This window comes from Mycteria americana, chromosome 5 (genome assembly GCF_035582795.1).
Source record: "Mycteria americana isolate JAX WOST 10 ecotype Jacksonville Zoo and Gardens chromosome 5, USCA_MyAme_1.0, whole genome shotgun sequence".
NCBI lineage: Eukaryota > Metazoa > Chordata > Aves > Ciconiiformes > Ciconiidae > Mycteria > Mycteria americana.
The window spans coordinates 1,985,245-2,002,465 of record NC_134369.1 but is presented as its reverse complement, the minus strand read 5'-3'; the positions used below and the strand labels follow the sequence as shown (position 1 = coordinate 2,002,465).

The 17,221-nt window shown below is 68.6% G+C and overlaps 4 protein-coding genes across 4 annotated transcripts; 2 read left to right on the top strand and 2 right to left on the bottom strand.

The window, feature by feature from the left end:
- Nucleotides 1-864: 864 nt before the first annotated feature.
- MRPL16 (mitochondrial ribosomal protein L16) lies at nt 865-2,653 on the bottom strand. The gene is given in 5 exon segments (XM_075501880.1): nt 865-1,397; nt 1,878-2,026; nt 2,159-2,224; nt 2,561-2,609; nt 2,612-2,653. Coding segments are annotated over 5 exon segments (792 nt in total). The 3' UTR covers nt 865-911.
- Nucleotides 2,654-3,087: 434 nt separating this feature from the next.
- Nucleotides 3,088-5,165, bottom strand: CBLIF (cobalamin binding intrinsic factor). The gene is made up of 9 exons (XM_075501916.1): nt 5,096-5,165; nt 4,792-4,971; nt 4,526-4,669; nt 4,289-4,432; nt 4,011-4,186; nt 3,694-3,931; nt 3,429-3,570; nt 3,232-3,350; nt 3,088-3,149 (listed from the first exon to the last, which is right to left on the bottom strand). Exons 1-9 carry the CDS (start codon nt 5,163-5,165, stop codon nt 3,088-3,090), a joined length of 1,275 nt encoding a protein of 424 aa, XP_075358031.1.
- Nucleotides 5,166-7,436: 2,271 nt separating this feature from the next.
- Nucleotides 7,437-10,678, top strand: LOC142410040 (zona pellucida sperm-binding protein 3-like). Its single transcript, XM_075501913.1, has 9 exons — nt 7,437-7,621; nt 8,121-8,293; nt 8,823-8,935; nt 9,167-9,270; nt 9,391-9,562; nt 9,678-9,789; nt 9,918-10,098; nt 10,179-10,343; nt 10,426-10,678. The coding sequence occupies exons 1-9, from the start codon at nt 7,552-7,554 to the stop codon at nt 10,665-10,667; spliced, it is 1,332 nt and encodes a 443-aa protein (XP_075358028.1). The 5' UTR covers nt 7,437-7,551; the 3' UTR covers nt 10,668-10,678.
- Nucleotides 10,679-12,568: 1,890 nt separating this feature from the next.
- LOC142410021 (membrane-spanning 4-domains subfamily A member 12-like) lies at nt 12,569-15,288 on the top strand. The gene is made up of 6 exons (XM_075501888.1): nt 12,569-12,714; nt 12,925-13,044; nt 13,416-13,472; nt 13,761-13,892; nt 14,456-14,569; nt 14,647-15,288. Exons 1-6 carry the CDS (start codon nt 12,625-12,627, stop codon nt 14,761-14,763), a joined length of 630 nt encoding a protein of 209 aa, XP_075358003.1. The 5' UTR covers nt 12,569-12,624; the 3' UTR covers nt 14,764-15,288.
- Nucleotides 15,289-17,221: the final 1,933 nt, after the last annotated feature.

Genomic DNA, 17,221 nt, shown 5'->3' with positions numbered 1-17,221 from the left:
GACCCCCACCCGCTGCCCTCCAGGTGACCGGGCGCATGGCGGGAGGGTGGCAGGCGGGGTCCCCGGTACCGCCCCACGCCGGGGGAGCGGGTTCGGGCCTCGGCGGGGTCGAGCCGGGTGGGATTCGCCCCGCTCTGACTCGCCAGCACGTCTGTAAGGCGCCGGCAGAGACCCGGCGTCCCCAGGCAGCCACGTCACGGAGGGACAGGGACACCTCTCCATTGCAGGTGGCCTTTCCCCCTCCTGCCCCACCGCCCGGATGATCCCGCCCGCGTCCGCCTGCGGCTCCAGCCATCGGAGACACCCCGACTGCCGGCCCCGGGACCCGCCTGCCAAGCCCTCGTCCCCGGAGCCCCCGAGGACATCCCTCCGCTGCAGCCCACGCGTCCCTGGAGGAGCGGAGACCACCTGCCCTGCTCCCGCCTTCCCTCCCAGTGCCGGGTGAAGGCCCTGCGGTCCCCCCCTTTGCCCCCCGTCCTCCGTTTGGCCGACGGTCAGCGGCCTCTGCGAAAAGCAGCCCCCTCCTCAGCGGCACAGAGCGGCCGGAGGAGCCGCGTTCCTCCCCGGGGCAGCGTGCGGGCGACGTAGAGGGCTCTGCCTTGCTCGGGGTGGAAGGAGGAGCCTCTCCCCTCGCTCGGAGCTCATCTGCGGCGACTTCTCCGTCTCGCCGGCTTTTCGGATGCGTAGCCACCCGCGCCGGAGCCCTCCTCCTGAATAAAGAGATCACCCCCGCTCTGCTCCAGGGTGTTGCGTTGTGTGTGGGGGGTGTCTCAGCTGTGGGAGACAAGCCCCGATGCCCGATCACCTCCGGGATGCTCCTGGCCCCGTGTCTGTGCCTCCAAAAACCACAGCGGCCGACGCAGGTTCTCGTGGGAAGGTTTAATTAAGGCGGCCCCCTCCCCAGCTGCTCGTTACACCCTGTGTTTCAGGAAGAATTTGCCCCAGTAGCGTCCCTTCAGGCGCAGGTCATAGGGGCTGAGGTACTTGCGCATGCCCAGCATGTTGGCGGTGACGACGCGCTCAAAGGTCCAGGGGTTTTGGTTGTTGAGCTTCTTCTCCTCCTCCTCCTGCCGCATCTGCCGGAGGCCGTCGCGGCTGACGGCGACGGCGGGGAAGGGCAGTTTCCTGGCTACCTGCGTGAGGAAGGGCTTCACCTCCCCGAACTCGCAGCGCCCGCCTACCTCCACCACCAGACACCCGCTCTTCACCGCCGTCACGTAGTGGTCGATGGGGCCCTTCCCGCCCCCCATGCGATGTCCCAGGCTCTTCCGCGTCACCGGCTTGTACGGGGCCGGCACGCGCCAGATGGCGAACATGGTCTTGGGGTCCATGCTGCGGCCGATGGTCAGGCGGATCATCTCGAAGTGGCCCCAGTGGAGGTACCCACCCCCCAAGGCCTGTGGGGGGAAGGACGGGGCACCTCAGGGACCCAGCGCTGGCGGGGCGAGGGGGACAGACGTTCCCCTGTCCTGCCCCGCTCTAGCGGCCGTCCCCCCCCGCCTTCCCGCGTGCTTTTGGCGGGGGAGCGGCCTCACTGAGGACGTCTCAAAGCCGCCTTTCCAATTTAAGCTCGGTATTATGTTCCTTATCCCCTCGTTGGGGAAACCGAGGCCCTTCCTGACGGAGGTAGCCCAGTCGATCCAGCTTTTCGGAGCCAGTTTGGGACCGGTCCCCTCCGGTTGCTGGTTTGTTTGGAGTTTTCACCGCCCACGGGAGGGCTCAGCACCAGACGGGGGTCTCCAGCCCGGGGGTGCCCACCTCCTGCACCCTCCCCACTCCTGCCCAGGCTGCCCAAACGCAGCCCTCGGCCTCTCCGGGCTTCCCCCTCGCCACCCCCTCGGCTCCGGCTGCGGGGAGCAGGGCCCCCTCCCGCTCACCATGATCCCGTACTGCCCCTGGGTGAAGTCGGTGGCCACCTGGGACGGGCCACGGATGTCACGCAGCCGCCGGGGCTCCCGCCTGACCTTGGGCACCGCTGGGACCTTGTCCATGAACTTCAGCTTCGTCCTCTCCGGGAAGATGATACCTGCCGGGGGACACGCGCGTGAGGGTCACCGGCCCCAGGACGCCCCGGTGCAGGGGGGCGCAGGCGGCAGCAGATTGGGGGGTGTCCCCGCCATCCCCGGGGGGGGCTCTCCCCTCACACGCCCCCCCTTACCGCTGTAGTCCGGGGGCAGCACGTACTTCTTCAGGCCCGCCCGGGGGACGACGACGCCGCCGGGACCTGGGGGACAGAGCGGGGGCTGATGCACCGGGAGAGGGGCCCGGGGGCGGCCCCGCTTCCCGGGAGCGGCTCCGGCCGCGTCGGGAGAGACACCCGCCCCCCCTCCGCCGGATCCCAACATCCCCCCACGGCCACCACAGCTGACCCGGGAGTCCCAGACCCCAACGCCTCCCGGTTAATGCGGGCGGGGCCCAGGCGACCCGATGCCAGAGCCCCCCCCCCCCCCCGCCTCGTCCCCCGCCGGGCCCCAGGCACCCGGACACGCTCCCTCCCGGGCCGCCCAGGGCAGCCAGCGGCCTCGGCGACCCCTCGAAGCGCTGCCCGGGCTCCCCCGACCTCCTCCCGCCGTCAGCGACCGCGGGAGCCGCCATCGCCACATCGCCGGGCCGCACCGCGCCGCGGCCGGAAGTGCCTGGAGGGCGCCGCCATGGGTTCCACTCCCCGGCGCCGCCCGGCGGGGGACACTTCCGGTAGAGCGGTCCGTTCCTCCGACGCACCCGGGAAACGCGGAGGGAAGCTATAGTTCCGGGAGGGCGCAGCCCGGCGGAATCCCCCCCCCTCCGTGTCCCTCCACGACGTCGCCCCCGGCCCCCCACCCCCCCACCCGGTGCCGGGCATGGGTCCCCGCCGGGAAGGACCCTCCCCACCCCCGGTGTCCCGCCGAGGCTCCCATGCCCCTCCTAGGGCCTGCCCCAAACCTCTCCCGGAGGCCTTGTCCCCACCCAGGGGTCCGGGCCTTGTGTCCCCCCGAGGGGTGGAGGGGCCGCGGGGCGACACCCACACACACACAGGCAAAAGTGCTGCGAATGGCTCTTTATTGCCTCCATGGGGGGCCCGGCGGGACCAGGCATCCCTCGGTGGCTTCAGTAGGTGCTGAAGACGGCGTGGATGTGCTCCCCGTCCTGCGGCTTGTAGGTGCCGACCCCTGCGGCGGAGGGACAGGCGTGAGGCCGGGGCACCGCGACCCCCGGTACGGCCCCCCATGCCCCAAACCCTGGGCTGCCCACCTTCCTGGAGGGCGTCCCTGCCGCTGAGGAACTGCCAGTAGGTCCTGTCGTCCGGGTTGGCGGCCAGCCCGTGGATGGAGACCACCATGGGGCCCCAGGACGTGTACTCCGTCCGGAAGCTGCCGGGTGGGCTCAGGGCTCAGTGGGGGGCTGCCACGGTCGTCATCCCCCCCCGCCCCAGCCCCTCTGATTCTCACCTAAAGATGTTGGGTTTCTCCTTCTCTGCCACCTGCAGCACCTCGAGCAGCGTGGAGCCGGCCGGGACCCGCACCGAGGTGGCGTACCTGAAGTGCTTTCCCTGCAGCTCGTTGACGATGGCGTAGTGCACCGTGATGAGGGCTGCCGGGAGGGCAGAGGGGCAGGGTGGGCCCCTGGCCCGGTGCCACGGGGCACAGGGCAGGAAGGGTCTGGGAGCATCGTCCCCGCGGGGTCTGGAGGGGCTCCATGTGGGAGCAGCCGCACCTCTGTGAACCCCGGGTGCATCCAGCTTTGGGGACGGGGACTGCTGTGGGCCCGGGGACACGCTGGCGCTGGTGGTGCAGTCCAGGCTGGCCGCTTCCAGGTAGGATCTGCCCACGAGGGCCGGCAGGACCTGGGCGATGGCCATGGGCTGGCGGTAGTCGTGGCTGTACACCACGGAGAAGGCCTGGGCGCAGTCCCACTTCTGCGGGGCGTAAAACTTGGCCGTGGCTTCCAGTGCCTGCGGAGGAGGCGGGAGGTGGCGTGAGCAGCCCCGGGAGCGGGACCGGCTGGCCGCGGCGCTGCGACCCACCCCGTACCTGCAGGGCCAGCCCCATGCTGTAGATGTTCCCGATCATGCCGTCATTCTTCTCCTGCTCGTTGAGGAAGCCCTTGGTCACCGTCGACAGTGCCGTCCGGAGCAGTTCCTGCACGTTCTGCTGTTCCGTCCGGTTATACGTGCACGCCAGCGCCAGCGCCGCCACGGCACGGGTGTCTGCGAGATCCCGGCGTCACCGCCAAGCCCGCCGGGGCAGAGCCGCAAGGAGCGGGGCTTTGCGAGCAGAGGGGAGACGGCGGGGCCGGAGAGGTCCCTTACCCACGGAGAGGTGCTTCTTGGGGTTCAGCACCTGCTTGGCCAGGAGCACGGCGGCCTTTTGGTAGTTGCCCACCCCCGTCAGGCACAGGCCCAGGGTGTCCAGGCTCACGCTGTACAGGGTGGTCTTCGGGATGCCCTCCACCTCTGCAAAATGCGGCGAGCTGACGGGGGACCGGGCCGGGGGGGAGGGAAACGCCTCCCCCGGCACCCCGGGTCCTCCCTCCCGTCCCGGCGTACCCAGGCGGGCCACCTCCACGTCCGTTTTCTGCTGCAGGACACGGAGCAGGTCGACGGTCTGCCCCAGGGCTTCGACGTGCCGGGGGTCGCGGCAGGAGGAGAGGAGGGCGAGCACGTACAGAGCCACCTCTCCCGAGGTCATGTCTGCGGGGACGAGAGAGCGGCCGGGGCGCGCGGCGGGCCGGGACCTGGCACCCCGCTCCCTGGCCAGGGCTCTGCCGGGACCGGGTGCCGCGGCAGGGGTGCCCCCCCCCGCCCCTCCCTACCTTTCTGGGCTCTCTTGACGGCCTCCTCCTGTATCTCCTGGAGCAGCCACTTGTAGGTGGGACTGCCGGTGGCCGTGGCCAGGTTCAAGGCCAGCAGGACGCTGGGGTTCGGCGGCTCCTCAACGTTGACAGATTCCTCCAGGCGCTGCACCATCTTGGAGACCAGTTGGTTTGGGGCGACTGGAAGGAGAGGGGCCGGGCACCCCGGTGGCACTCACGGCGGAGGTCACCAGAGACCCCCACGCAGCCCCTCGCAGGGCCGGCGGTCCCTCTCCGGTGTCTCGGCGGGATGACTGACGCTCACCGCAGCCCCGCGCGGCCGTGCCGCCCGCCAGGGCCAGCAGGACCCCGATGCCGAAAGCCACGCCGAGCATCCTCTCGTCCTTGGGGCAAGCAGATCCGCTCAGGCCGGCAGAGTCCCGTGGGCACTCGCCTCTCCGGGCGTCCCCTCCTCTTTTAGCTGCTGCCGGCGCCCTTCTCCGGTCACCTGTCCTTCCGCAGCCGCCGCGGCACTGCCAAGTGCTGCCGGCTTATCTGCGTGCCCCAGGGTGTCGAACGGAGCTGCAGGGTCGTGGCTGCGAGGCAGTGATTTTCCATTTGAGGGCACTGAAATCGCAAGGGACCTCGGTTGATGCGTTCCTTTGGTCTCCCCAGGTTATTCAAGCGTCGTCCCCTCCAACCTGCTCCAAAACACCCCAAAATCCCGAGTGAGAGCCTCAGGCCGGCTGGGTTCAGGAGAAAACGCCCTGAACAACTTCTGGTACTATGTAGTGGCTTCCCTTCTCTTTATTTTACAGTTGCTACCCCTGTAGCAATTACTTTACTCACATTTTTAAGCTTTTTTTTTCCACCGCCGCGAACAGTCAAATGCATTTCCCGGAGCTTCCTTCATGTTCGTTCATTCAGCGTAGCCTCAGGCAAACAGCTGAATGAGACGCAGGACGAGCAAGAGAAACACAACTATTTGATGGGAAAAAATACAGGGGGGGGGAAAAAAAAAACCCCAAACCCCAACGTTAATGTCAAATTGATATTTCTCTTTCCGTTTCCAATCGGAATTGTGGAGCAAATTTTTTAACCGCTTTTGCCGGCCGCTGCGTGTCATTGCGAAGGCTGAAACGGCAGCAGCGATGCACGGTCTTGTGCTACAGCTCTCTGTGGAGTTCCAGAAACAACCTCAGGGGCAGAGGGGTCGTGCTCCGGAAAAGGTGCCAAACTTCCAAACTTGCCTTTTTTTTTTTTTGGTACCGGTTGAACGTCCGTGAGCTTGCGGGGCCGGATGGGATTCACCCCAGGGTACTGAAGGAGCTGGTGGGTGTCGCAGCAGGAATGACCCCCCCCCCAGGTCTCGATCCGGGTGCCTGGAGAGGTCCCCGCTGGCTGGAAGCTCGCCGGCCGTATCCCAGTTTACGAGAAGGGCTTGTACTTTCCGGGAAACTACAGCCCTGTTAGTCTAACCTTAGTACCTGGAAAAATTACGGAGAAGGTCATCCCGGGTGCTACGGAAAAGCGTTTAAAGGACAATGCCGTCACCGGGCACGGTCAGCACGGGTCGACGAAGGGAAAATCCCGTCTCATTGATTTCATATCCCGCTCCGGTAAGGTCACCCACCTCACGGGTGACGGGAAGGTGGTGGATGTTATTTTTCTGGATTTTAGGAAAGCTTTTGAGCCTGTCCTTCACAGCATCCTTCTGGATAAGGCGTCCGGCTGCGAGATGAGCCGGTACAGGGCGCGCTGGGTGAAGAACTGGCTGGACGGGGCTCGGAGGGGCGTGGGGAAGGGGGCTACAGCTGGCCGGAGACCAGTCACCGCAGCTGGACCCGCCCGTACCGAGTTTGCCGGGGATACCAAACCAGGAGGTGCCAGTGACTCTCTGGAAGGACGAGAGCCCCTGCCTGGGGGGGAGCCTGGCGCAGCCGTCACCGGCAGGGAAATTTAACAAGAACAAATGCCAGATTCTGCACCTGGGACGCAGCGCGCCGGCGGGGACCTTCCTTACCGGCGTGGGTGACCGCGTAGCGGCCACGGTTACGCGGCAGCTCTGCCGCCAGCGCCACGCTCTGGGCAGGGCCGTGGGGCGAGCAGGATGGGGGGGGGGGGGGGGTTTGGGGGCAGCTCCGGGTCCACCGAGCGGGTCGTCTTCTGCCCCGGGCTGCTCACCACGGGGTGCTGGGCTATAGGGGTGTCGGGGGCTCCCACGGGGGAGAGGGTCCCCTCCCCAGGAGAGCCCCGCCTCGGTGTCCCCACCATCACCCCTTCCCACGCCGGAGCCCGGAGGGGAGGGCGGGCTGGGGGTGCCTGGGCGAGCCGTGTGCCCCCTCGTCCCGGCAGAGCCCGAGGGACAGGGGTCAGTGCCCGTCCGTGCCTCAGTTTCCCCAGAAGCTCTGCAGCGGGAGGGTGTCCCAAGGACGTGCTCGTCGCCGTGGCCAGCCTGCTTTTGGGGCGAGGAGGGCAGCACGTGGCCGGAGATGGACCCCCACCTTCTCCATCACCCCCCAGGCGGGGACAGGGAGCAGGACCAGGGGAAGGAGCAGGGCTGGGGCAAGGACAGGGACAGGGACCGGGGCCCTCGCTTTGTCCCCGGGGAGGAGGAGAGCTCTGCGGAGACGGGCCCCAGGTGGGTGCGAGGGGCTGGGCGTGGGGCTGCGGGGACCACCCAGCCTCCCATTGGGAGAGCCGCGGCCGCCGACCTCGGCCCCAGGTGTAAAAGCCATCAGTGGAGGCTGCCCCTCCTCTTCCTCCTCCTCCTCCATCACGATGAAGGCTCTCAGGAGAAGGTGGTTTGTGCTCTTTCTTGTGGCTGCAGCCTGGGCGCAGGATGCCCTGGGTAAGGGGCTGGTTTGGGGGAGTCCCGCTGGGTCTGGCTGCCCTCCCTTGGGCAGGGGGAACGGGCAGTGCCCCCCGGGCTGGGCTGCTTGCTGCGGGGTGGTGGGCACGGGGGACGGCTGGCTGCCGGCGGAGGAGGACCACGGGCTCCTCTCCACCCCGGGCAGGGCAGGTCTGTGGGTCCAGCCCCAGATTTGGGGCTGAGAGGCCGGATCCAGAGCGAGGGAAGCCCTGGGGTGGGTCCTGCATCTCCCCGGTCTCCCCGCGGGGACGCTGCAGGGGCGTCGCAGCCACGTCGGTGCCCTGGGGTGACAGCACAAAGCAGCTCAGCCCCCGGGGCCACCTCCTTCCCTGTCCTCCCCAAGTCTGTAAATGTTAAAACGGGGGAATTCGAGGAGAAATCTGTACTGGGGGCTTGCCTGGCTCGCTCCCCCGGGAGCGGGCAGCCCGGGGGTCCCCAGCGAGCTGGCTCAGCCTTCCCTCTCCTCGCCCTGCCGCAGTCTCTGTTACGTGCGGCCGCGCGTGGCTCTCCGTGGCGGTGCCGGCTGGCCTCCTGGGGAGCCGTGTGGCTAGCGGGGAGCTGACGCTGGGATCCAGCTGCGGAGTGACCGCCGTTGACGGGGACAGGTACCGGCTGGAGCACCCGCTCATGGGCTGCGGGACCACCCTGGAGGTGAGGAGCCGGGGTGAGCACGTATCCGTGACGGAGGTGCTGTGGCAGCGTGCTCCTCCTCGGGGCGGGTGTAGGACGGAAGCGGGGAGACCGTGTCCCGCAGGGGAGGGACAGCGTCAGGGCATCCTCGGCCGTGACTGCCGAAGTCCCCGCGGCTGGGAAGGAAACCGCGTGGGCCAGGCGTAGCGGGTCCTCCGCAACCACCCCTCTGCCCAGGGTGCCATCGTTGTCGCCGCACCCATGTGTTGGGTGAGCTCCAGGGCTGGACCCCCGGGTCCTGCCTTCCCCCTGGCGTGGTCCCCATGGGGAGGGTCCCCGGCAGCACCCACGGGGACGGCCACCCTCTTTGTGTGAGGGTGGGAGCGCCGGTTAAGGCGAGCGGGACCGTTACCGATGACCCGAAACCTGTGCCGAGGAGCTTTCTGGCTCCTGGGCTGGCAGCATCCTTCTCGGGGTGCTGAGGACAGGGAGGGGACACCCCCTCTGAGCTTGGTGACACCTCCAGCCCCATGTCTGCTTGTTCCCCCAGCTCCTCCCAGACAGCATCCGCTACAGCAACGTCCTCCACTACCGTTCCTCAGCCGGGGGCCCCGTGGCTCGCACCAGACCCTTCTTCCTCCCCGTGGACTGTTACTACCCCAGGTAAGCGGGGACCCCCGTGGAGCCGGGCTCCGGCTGAGCCCCCTGCACCCACGGAGCGGGTGTGATTCATGATGGGACCCCTCGGTGCCCGGTCCACCAGCCCATCCTGGGCAGGGAGGGTGCGGGGGGTGGTGGTGGGGGGGTGCCTGCCTGTGGGGGACGTGGCAGGCAGGGGTGTCCTGCCCGCCCCTGGGAGCCCGTCGCCCCACTCGAGGCTGCTCCGTGGTGCAGGACGGGCAGCGTTTCATCCGGGGCCGTCCAGCCCACCTGGGTCCCCTTCGGCTCCACCGTCGCTCACCGGAGACGCTTGCGTTTCGCCCTGGACGTGTATGACGGTGAGTGGGGGAGCCCCAGACCCCCTCGTTCCCCTGTATCCCCCCCACACAGGGGGACCCCCCTGCCTGGCCAGGGCCCCGGGGCGATGCTCGGGGCAGCCACAGCCACGTACCTTCCAGGTACCTGGTCCTCCCGCCTGCTCCAGCCCACCTATTCCCTGGGGGAGCTGATCAATATCGAGGCGTCGGTGAGCACCGACCCCCGCCTGCCCCTGAGGGTCTTCGTGGACAAGTGCGTGGCCAGCCCGAGCGCGGCAGCGTGGCCGAAATACGAGGTTATCGCCGACAACGGGTGAGCGCCCGAGCTGGGCACGGGGTGGCGGTTGCCGCCCCGAATTGCCGCTCTCCCTCCTCGCCGGGACCCCGCGACTGGGTGCCCGTCTCACCCAGCCTCCCCATCCCGGCAGGTGCCTGCTGGATGGGCAGCTTGGCCGCTCCCGCTTCCTACCCCAGCGTGGAGACCGCTTCCTCCGCTTCCAGCTGGACACCTTCCTCTTCCCAAACGTCTCCGGCAGCCAGGTTTGCGCCGGCGGGGTCTGGGGGTGCGGGGTGACACCCACCCACCCACCCACCCACCGGTGTGGGGAGGGGGTGGCTGGGGGTGATCGGCGGAGAGCCGTGGGGCAGGAGGATGCTCGTCCCTGCAGATCTACCTCCGCTGTCACCTGAAGGCTGTGGCAGAGGGGGCTGGCAGCGCCTCCGGCAAAGCCTGTTCCTACGACCGCGTGGCAGCCGCCTGGCGATCGCCGGATGGGGCCGACTGCTCGTGCTGTGGCTCTCCAGCCGGCTGCGGGGGCCGGCGGCAGCGCCGGCTGGCCGGCAGCGGAGGTAAGAGGACCCCCTCGGTGACGTCCACGAGCCCTACGGGGGATGCCTGTAGCCGGTGGTGCCTGATGGGCTTCTTGCAGGGCTCCTGGGGGAAGCCAGCATCCGCCTCGGTCCCCTGGAGCTGCTCTCGGCTCTGCCCAGCTCGTCCCCGGCCCCCACGGGGCTCCCCACGGCACCGGAGCCCAGCACGGCACTGCCTCGCCGCCCCTCGGTCCCCGTGGTGCGGGGCGGGAAGAGGGACGCAGGTGAGTGGGGGCTGTCCCAGGGTGCCGGGGGGTGGCTGGGGTGACCCTGCCGTACCCCTCACCCTGCTGCCTCTCCCCGCAGGGCCGGCTCTCCCCGTCCCCGGCACCATGCTGGCCATGGTGGCCATGTGCTCCATCCTAGCCGCCGTGGGCATGGCTGGCTGCTACTGCTCGGTGCAGCGGCACCGGAGCGGGCGCCGGGTGGGAGACCCCGAAACAGCCCCAGGGGAACCCTGCGCTGTGGCCATGGCCCCCACCGCAGCCGGCGGTGCCGGGGCCACCCCCGGGACCCCCCTTGCTCCTGCCGCTCCTGTCGTTGTGTGAGCCTCCTTGTTTTAGAAATAAACCTGTGGCAGAAAGGCTGTGCCAGGGTCGCTGTGGGGACCGTGTACTCCCCTGGGTGCTCGGGGTGAGTGGGTGGGGGGGGATGTGACATGTCCCCAGTGCCTCTGTGTACCCCAAAGGGTCCCACTGGCCTCTCTGGGGTGCTGCCGGACAGCCCACCCTGCCCACCGTGGGGTGGCAAGGAGGGCTGGGTCCCCGGCAAGCGTGGCTCCTGTGCCGTGACTCCCTGGGAGCCGGCCAACTTGGGGGGGGGGGGGGGGCAGAGTGCTGGTACCCCCTCTGCCCGGGCCGTGGGCGAAAAGCGTCCGTCCCTGACACGGGGACACCAGCACGGTGAGCCAGTGCCGCCCTGCGCCGCAGCCTACACCCCCTCCCAGCACGGCTGCGGCCCCCTCCCCTGGGGATGCTCGGGTGGAGGCCGGGAGCTGGGGCAGTTTGGGGGGCAAAGGAAAGGTGCCTGGGGGGGGGGGGGGGGGGGGGTAGCGTCCCACCTGGGGGCTCACCGGCACCTCGGCTCCTGGCTCTGCCGGGCGTGGGGCTGCGTGGCCTTAGGCTGCCGGGGGGGGAAATGGGCTGAAGGGGTCTCGCCGCTCTCCCGCTTGCCAAAGCACGGTGGGACAGGTCCCTGGGCTAGCGGGGACGTGGCTCAGAGGGCCCTCGTGCCGCTTTCCGGCACGGTGAGAGGCTGCGGGAGCCAGCCGGGGGAAGCGAGCCGTGCCTGTCCTCGGCTGCCGGGGGGCTGTGGCGGGGTCACCGCTGAGCCGTGCGGACCCTCGGCTCTCGCCCCCCCGGGGCAGCGCCAGCTGCAGGACGAGGGGGTGCAGGGAGGGGGGTATCGTGCGGCCCCCTTCCTCCCCAGCGCTTTAATTATTTACTGACTTCGGGTTTTTTTTCCTCCCCTACCTCGCCTTCTTGGCTTCTGCTCCCGGCCGCACACCCTGAAACCCTGGGTCAGCACCCTGGGTGCGAAGCCGCCGCGGCGGGAAGTGGCTGGCTGGGGCTCGGGGACGCGATGATGACGAGACGTGCCTGTCGCCCCCAGGACCTCCTCGGGGCAGAACCAGGCTGCTGCCCAGCCCGGGACCCTCCCTGCCCGGGGAAGGGGGGGGGGGAGGTCCGGTCCCCACGGCCCCGGTGCCCGTGTCCTGGCAGCGGCCGGGCCCCGGCGCTGCAGGGAGGAGAGGCTTCGTGCCTAATGGCCCTTGATGGATCTTTCTTCCAGGAACTCGCTGCAGAGAGCTTTTTTTCTTTCTTCTTTCCCAGCTCCTGTAAACACGGCCTTGGGCTGCAAGCGGGGCTGGGCGCAGCTCTCGGCAGGGTTTGGCTCAGCCACGAGTGGGGTGCCTGGGGGGGGGGGGGTACACACACACACACACACACACACATACACACACAAAACTGGGGGGCTTTTGGGGTGGTCTGGCACCCCGCTTTCCTCATCTCCCTCGCACGTGGCTCTGGGCGCGCTGTGGGGTGGGGTCTGCGCATCTTTCCCCGGGGGGTCACGGTGCCCTGGACCCCTTCCCTGGCGGGGGGGGGGGGGGGGGCATGACACACCACGGAGCAGCTCCCCCCTTCCCCACGCAGCTGGGGTGCCCCCCTTTCCCCTCCCCACGGGGGCTGCCCCCACAAGTGGGGTGGTTTTGGGGGGGCTGCCTCTTCCTCCTCCCCCCCCGCCCCCAATCTCCCATCTGCTCCGTGTCCCTCGGCCACCAGCGAGCGTGCAAAGCCGGGCAGTGGGGGTCCCGTTCCCCCCCCCGTGGGTGGGGGGGCCACGCGTGGGCTGGGCGGTGTCCCGGGGATGCCGCAGCCTCTGACATCAGCCCCGCCGCACCAATGGGCGCCCGGCGGGGCGGGGTGGGGCGGGGGCGGCCCCGGCGGGGACCGGGCTGCTCCGGGATGGGGGGGGGGGTCCCCGCTGCCCCCCGCTGCCTCCATGCAGGGGATGGGGAACCTGCGGCTGGGCAGCCGCGCCGTGATGTACACGGCCGAGACGCTGCCCAAGGGCAAGAACCGAGTGATGGGGGTGAGTCGGGGGCGGGGGGAGGCTTTGGGGGGGGGGGGGGGGCGGGGGGCTGGCACCCCTGGAAAATACCCCTCACCCCCCGGAGGTTTCTGCCCCTCCTGCTGGTGCCCCGGGGGATGCTGCGGCTCGGGGAGCGGGACCCCCCCATCCCCCGGGTGGGTGTGGGGGGGGTGTGAGTTGGCCCCACTCTCGCCCTGCCCCGTCCCACAGACCATCCAGATCATGACCGGCTTCATGCACATCGGCTTCGGGATCGTCCTGACGACGCTCACCAACGTCTACACCTCCGTCTTCGTCATCGGAGAGATCCCCTTCTTGGGCGGCGTGTCTGTGTGTAGCGTGGGGCCGGGGAGGGATGCCCACCGGGGAAGGATGCCCACCAGGGAGGGATGCCCACCAGGGAGGGATGCCCACCGGGGAAGGATACCCACGGGGGATGGATGCCCACCAGGGAGGGATGCCCACCAGAGTCCCCGGGGCTCGCAGGGACCGGGGACAACGGGTTCTGTTTCAGCAGCTGTAAAACTCAAGGACCACCAATGCCCAAGGGGGTGATCGCCGTGCCCCTGAGAGCCGTGGGGCCGCGGCCGGGGGCAGCTTGTGCGTGCTGGGTGGGTGTTTCGTGCCCCGTGGCTGCACGGGTTTGGGGAGCTCGGGGTGACCTCGGTGGTGGCTGACCGTCCCCCTCTCTCCCGGCGCAGTTCATCATCTCGGGCTGCCTCTCCATCGGGGCGGAGAAGAGCCCCACGGAGTGTGCGGTGAGTGTCCCCGGGGATCCCCGCCGCTGCTGGAGGAGGGGGGCAGGCAGGTGGTGAAACCCCTCGGGGCAAAGCCGCATTTGAAGCTTGTGCCGGGGTTATTTCTAGAAATGAGCAATAGGAAGGAAAAAAAAAAAACCCCAAAGGCAGCCTGAGCTGTTACCCGCGGCCGCTTCCCCGGGGCTCGGCCCGGGCAGTGCCGCAGAGCCGGGGCGGTGGGCGTCCCCACGGGCTTTGGGGTCTGACGCCTGCCCCAAAGCCGTCCCCAAAGCCTCTCCGCGCCCGCAGGTGAAGGGCAGCCAGACCATGAACATCATCAGCGCCATCTTCGCTCTGCTGGGCATCGTCGCCTTCATCGTAGACCTCAATCTGAACGGGCTCTACCGCTCCGGCTTTGACTACTACAGCTATCTTGTCCTGGTAAGCGGGGGCATGGCCGGTCCCCCCCCAGGCTCCGCTTTCGGAGCAGCGGCGCGCAGGGCTGGCTGAGCCTGCCCGGACAGGGCTAAGCCTTTTGGGAACCTCCCCTGTCCCCTTCTCCGTCCCTCCATCCCCGCCGGGGGCTGTCACGCCTCCCCCCTGCGTGCTGCCTGAGCCCTTTTTTTGGGCTGGGGCTTTGCCAGGCTCCTCGACGGGGTTCAGTCCCGTCGCTGTTGGGGAGCGGGGAGCCCGCGGCCGGTGGCATCCCAACCACGGGGCTGTCTGCCAGTGCGGCACCGTGCGCCTGACCTATTTTAGGCTGATACCTTGGGAGATGACTCACGCCCCGGAAACGCCTGTTTCTCTCCCGCAAGCCGTAAAAGCGGCGAGGCGGAAGGCTCCGAGCGAGACCTCGGCGCCCGCGGAGCCGGGGCTGCACTGCTTAGGAGCGGTGGGAGACGGTGGAGGGAAGCCCCAAAATGTGGGGTGGGGTCCACCCTGCGGGGCCGAGCCCGGGTTTCCTCCTCCTGGGCGCTGCTGATGGGGCTTTCCCCGTCCTGGAGCTCGCAGGGAACGGGATTTCCATCGTGCTGCTCATCTTCACCATCCTGGAGTTCTGCATCGCCGTGGCCACCGCCAATTTCTGGTGCCGGGCCACCCGCCTCAGCTCCAACGAGGTATGGCAGGGGGGCGAAGGGCACCGGGCTGAGCCCCGGCCGGACCCCCAGCACCGTCCCCCCCTGCTCTCCCCCAGGCCATGCTGATTGTGCCCAGCGCCACACGGGTGGACCTGGCAGTGCCGCTGGCTGACCTGCCCCAGCCGCCCAGCTACACCGAGGTGATCTACGACCCCAAAGAAGAGCCCAGCTAGAAGCGGAGCGGGGGCCGGGCCGGCTCCCGGGAGCAGCGTCCGACCCCTGCCTGCATGACAGACCTCTTCCCACTGCCGCCGGTGCCTCCCCCCGCCCCAGAAAAGCATGTCACCCCCGTCCCCGGGGAGCACCCCGGCACCTCCGCCTCGCTGCCCCGGGCGCTGCTCCAGGCACGGGTGGGTTTGGGGGGCGGAGGAGAGGCTGGACCCCCTGCAGAGCCCGCGGGGCGGTGGGTGCCGGGGGGGCCAGCCCCAGCCCTGTCCCCTCCCAGAAGCAGCAGCTCTTGGGTTTCTTTGCAGCCGGTCACCCCTGAAGTCTAGCGAGGCGCTGGCCCCGAGGACGGCGGTGTGGGGTCCTGCCTCCCACGCTCCCGAAAGCGTCCCCAGCCGGCTCCCCGCGTCCAGGGCTGCGGCGTCCTCCTCCCGCTGCGCTGCAGGCCGGGACACGCTGGTACCCCCTCCCGAAAGCCAGCAAGCACCCCGCCTTTGCCCCCATCCTCCTGCCCCTGCGTTAGGTCTCAAAGAGGGGCTGCTTTGGAGAAGGGGCTTCTCCGCAGGGGGGGGTCATCTCGGGGCTTCACGGGGTGTTTCTGCCCGTAAATACCCGGTTGGCTGCTGGGGTTCATTCACGGGGGGGTTCAGGACCCCCTTGAGGTCCGGTGGCCACGTAGCTTATAGAGACCCCGACGTATGCCGGGAGCCGCGTGGGTAGCTGGACCATCTATCTCGGCTCGTACCCCATTGGCTTTATTTTATCTTTAAAATAAACGCTCCGGCCAGGCCTGTGTCTCCTCGTTTGGGGGATTTCTCAGCGTGGGACCTGCAAATCCCACCCGCAGAGCCGCTCTCCGTCAGGCAAGGGGCTCGTTCTGCCCGGCTTCAGCCCTCTCCCGTGCCCATCACCCTCATCTGGTCCCGCTGGAGATGGTGAGACGTGACGGTCCCCCCGGTACCTGCTCCCCCCCTAAGGAAATCTGCCACCCTAAATCCCCCCCCCTTATATACGTAGCGGCACAGCTGGCTATATTTAGTGCCGCTGGAGCGGCTGGTCGGCCGGCGGCGACGACGGTGACGGCAGCAGCTCCGGGTTCTTCCACCGGCCGAGGAGCTGCCCCCGGGCTGGGGCCGCTCCTTGGGTGACGCGGGGACACCGGTGGCACGTGCTCCCTGTCCCCGCGAGGCTGCAAACGCGGCTGGGCGATCCCGTGCGACGGGGACGGGGCTGAGGGACCTGATAAGCTCTCCCAAACCTCACCCGTGCTGCAGTCCCTCAAAAATCACGATCTGGGGACAGCGGCTGCCCCCAAAGCTCGGCTCCAGCGGCAGCGCGGGGTCAGGGAGCGTCTGTTTGAGCCATCTCTTTAGTTTTGGGTTGAGTTAAATGTTTTCTTTCTTCTTTCAACAGCTTCCCCCCCCCCAGCCCCCCCCCCGCCACCTCCCCGCTGCCCTGACAATGCTCACGTTGCTCAGCCAAAGCCTCATGGATTATTCACTCGCTGTCAGTTATTTCTGTTCCCAGCTCTGAAAAAATAATGAGCTGGTTCGGTAGGAAAAGCCCCAGAGATCGAGGGAGCGGGATGAACAGGCTGTCTCCGCTCACCCTGCGTTCACAACCCATTACGGCTCCAGCTCCTCACCCGTGGCTCTGGAACCTCCCATACCGGGAGCCTCTCCAGCCCCGGGGGGGCCACCACGAAGCTCTGTCCGTCCCCCCCCCCCAAGCAGGCTGGCAGGTCCCTCTGTCTTTGCCCGGCACGGTGGTCCCCTCCTTGCTCACCCTCCACCGGCATCAGGCTCTTTTTTTTTGCTTTACCCAGAGCATCGTGCCGCGCTGCCGCTGGGTGGGGGCCAGCCTCCTGCCGCCGCCCCTTCCCGTGAAATCGGGGATTAGCACAGCGATAACCCAGAGCCCCGCAATCTTTAAACCCGGAGCATTTTCCCACGCGCTTTCAAGGTTTTCCTGCCGCTTTGCTGCGCGGCTTTCTCTGGAAACGCAGGAATAGGTGTTTTTAAGGCTCTGCGGAAAGGTGTCTCTTCTCTATACGTGTCCTTCTACGCATTTGCAGCCCTGAAACCTCCTGGGGAGGAGCGGGTACCTCTCAGGGCTGGGGACAGCGGGTGGCAGGGACCCGAGAGGGTGTGGGGACCCCCGCGGGGTGATGGGGAGGGACCCGCTGGGGGACACGGGGTGCTGGCGAGCCAGGAAGGTGGCGGTGACCGAGGGGCCGTAAAAAGGGTGGCAGCGCAGGCGGGAGAAACGCCGCGGCAACGGCTGGCAGCCGCCGTCCCGTGCCGGTGAGGACGGGGCCCGCCGGGAGCCGGGTACCCTGAGGGACGGCACGGCGAGTGCCACGCGGCCGGGGCGAGGTGCCCTGTGCCCCCGTGCCGCCTCTCCGCCGTCATGGGGAGGGTTGGGGGGCTCGAAGGGTAGGGGGACATCCGTGCCCCGTGGCCGCCG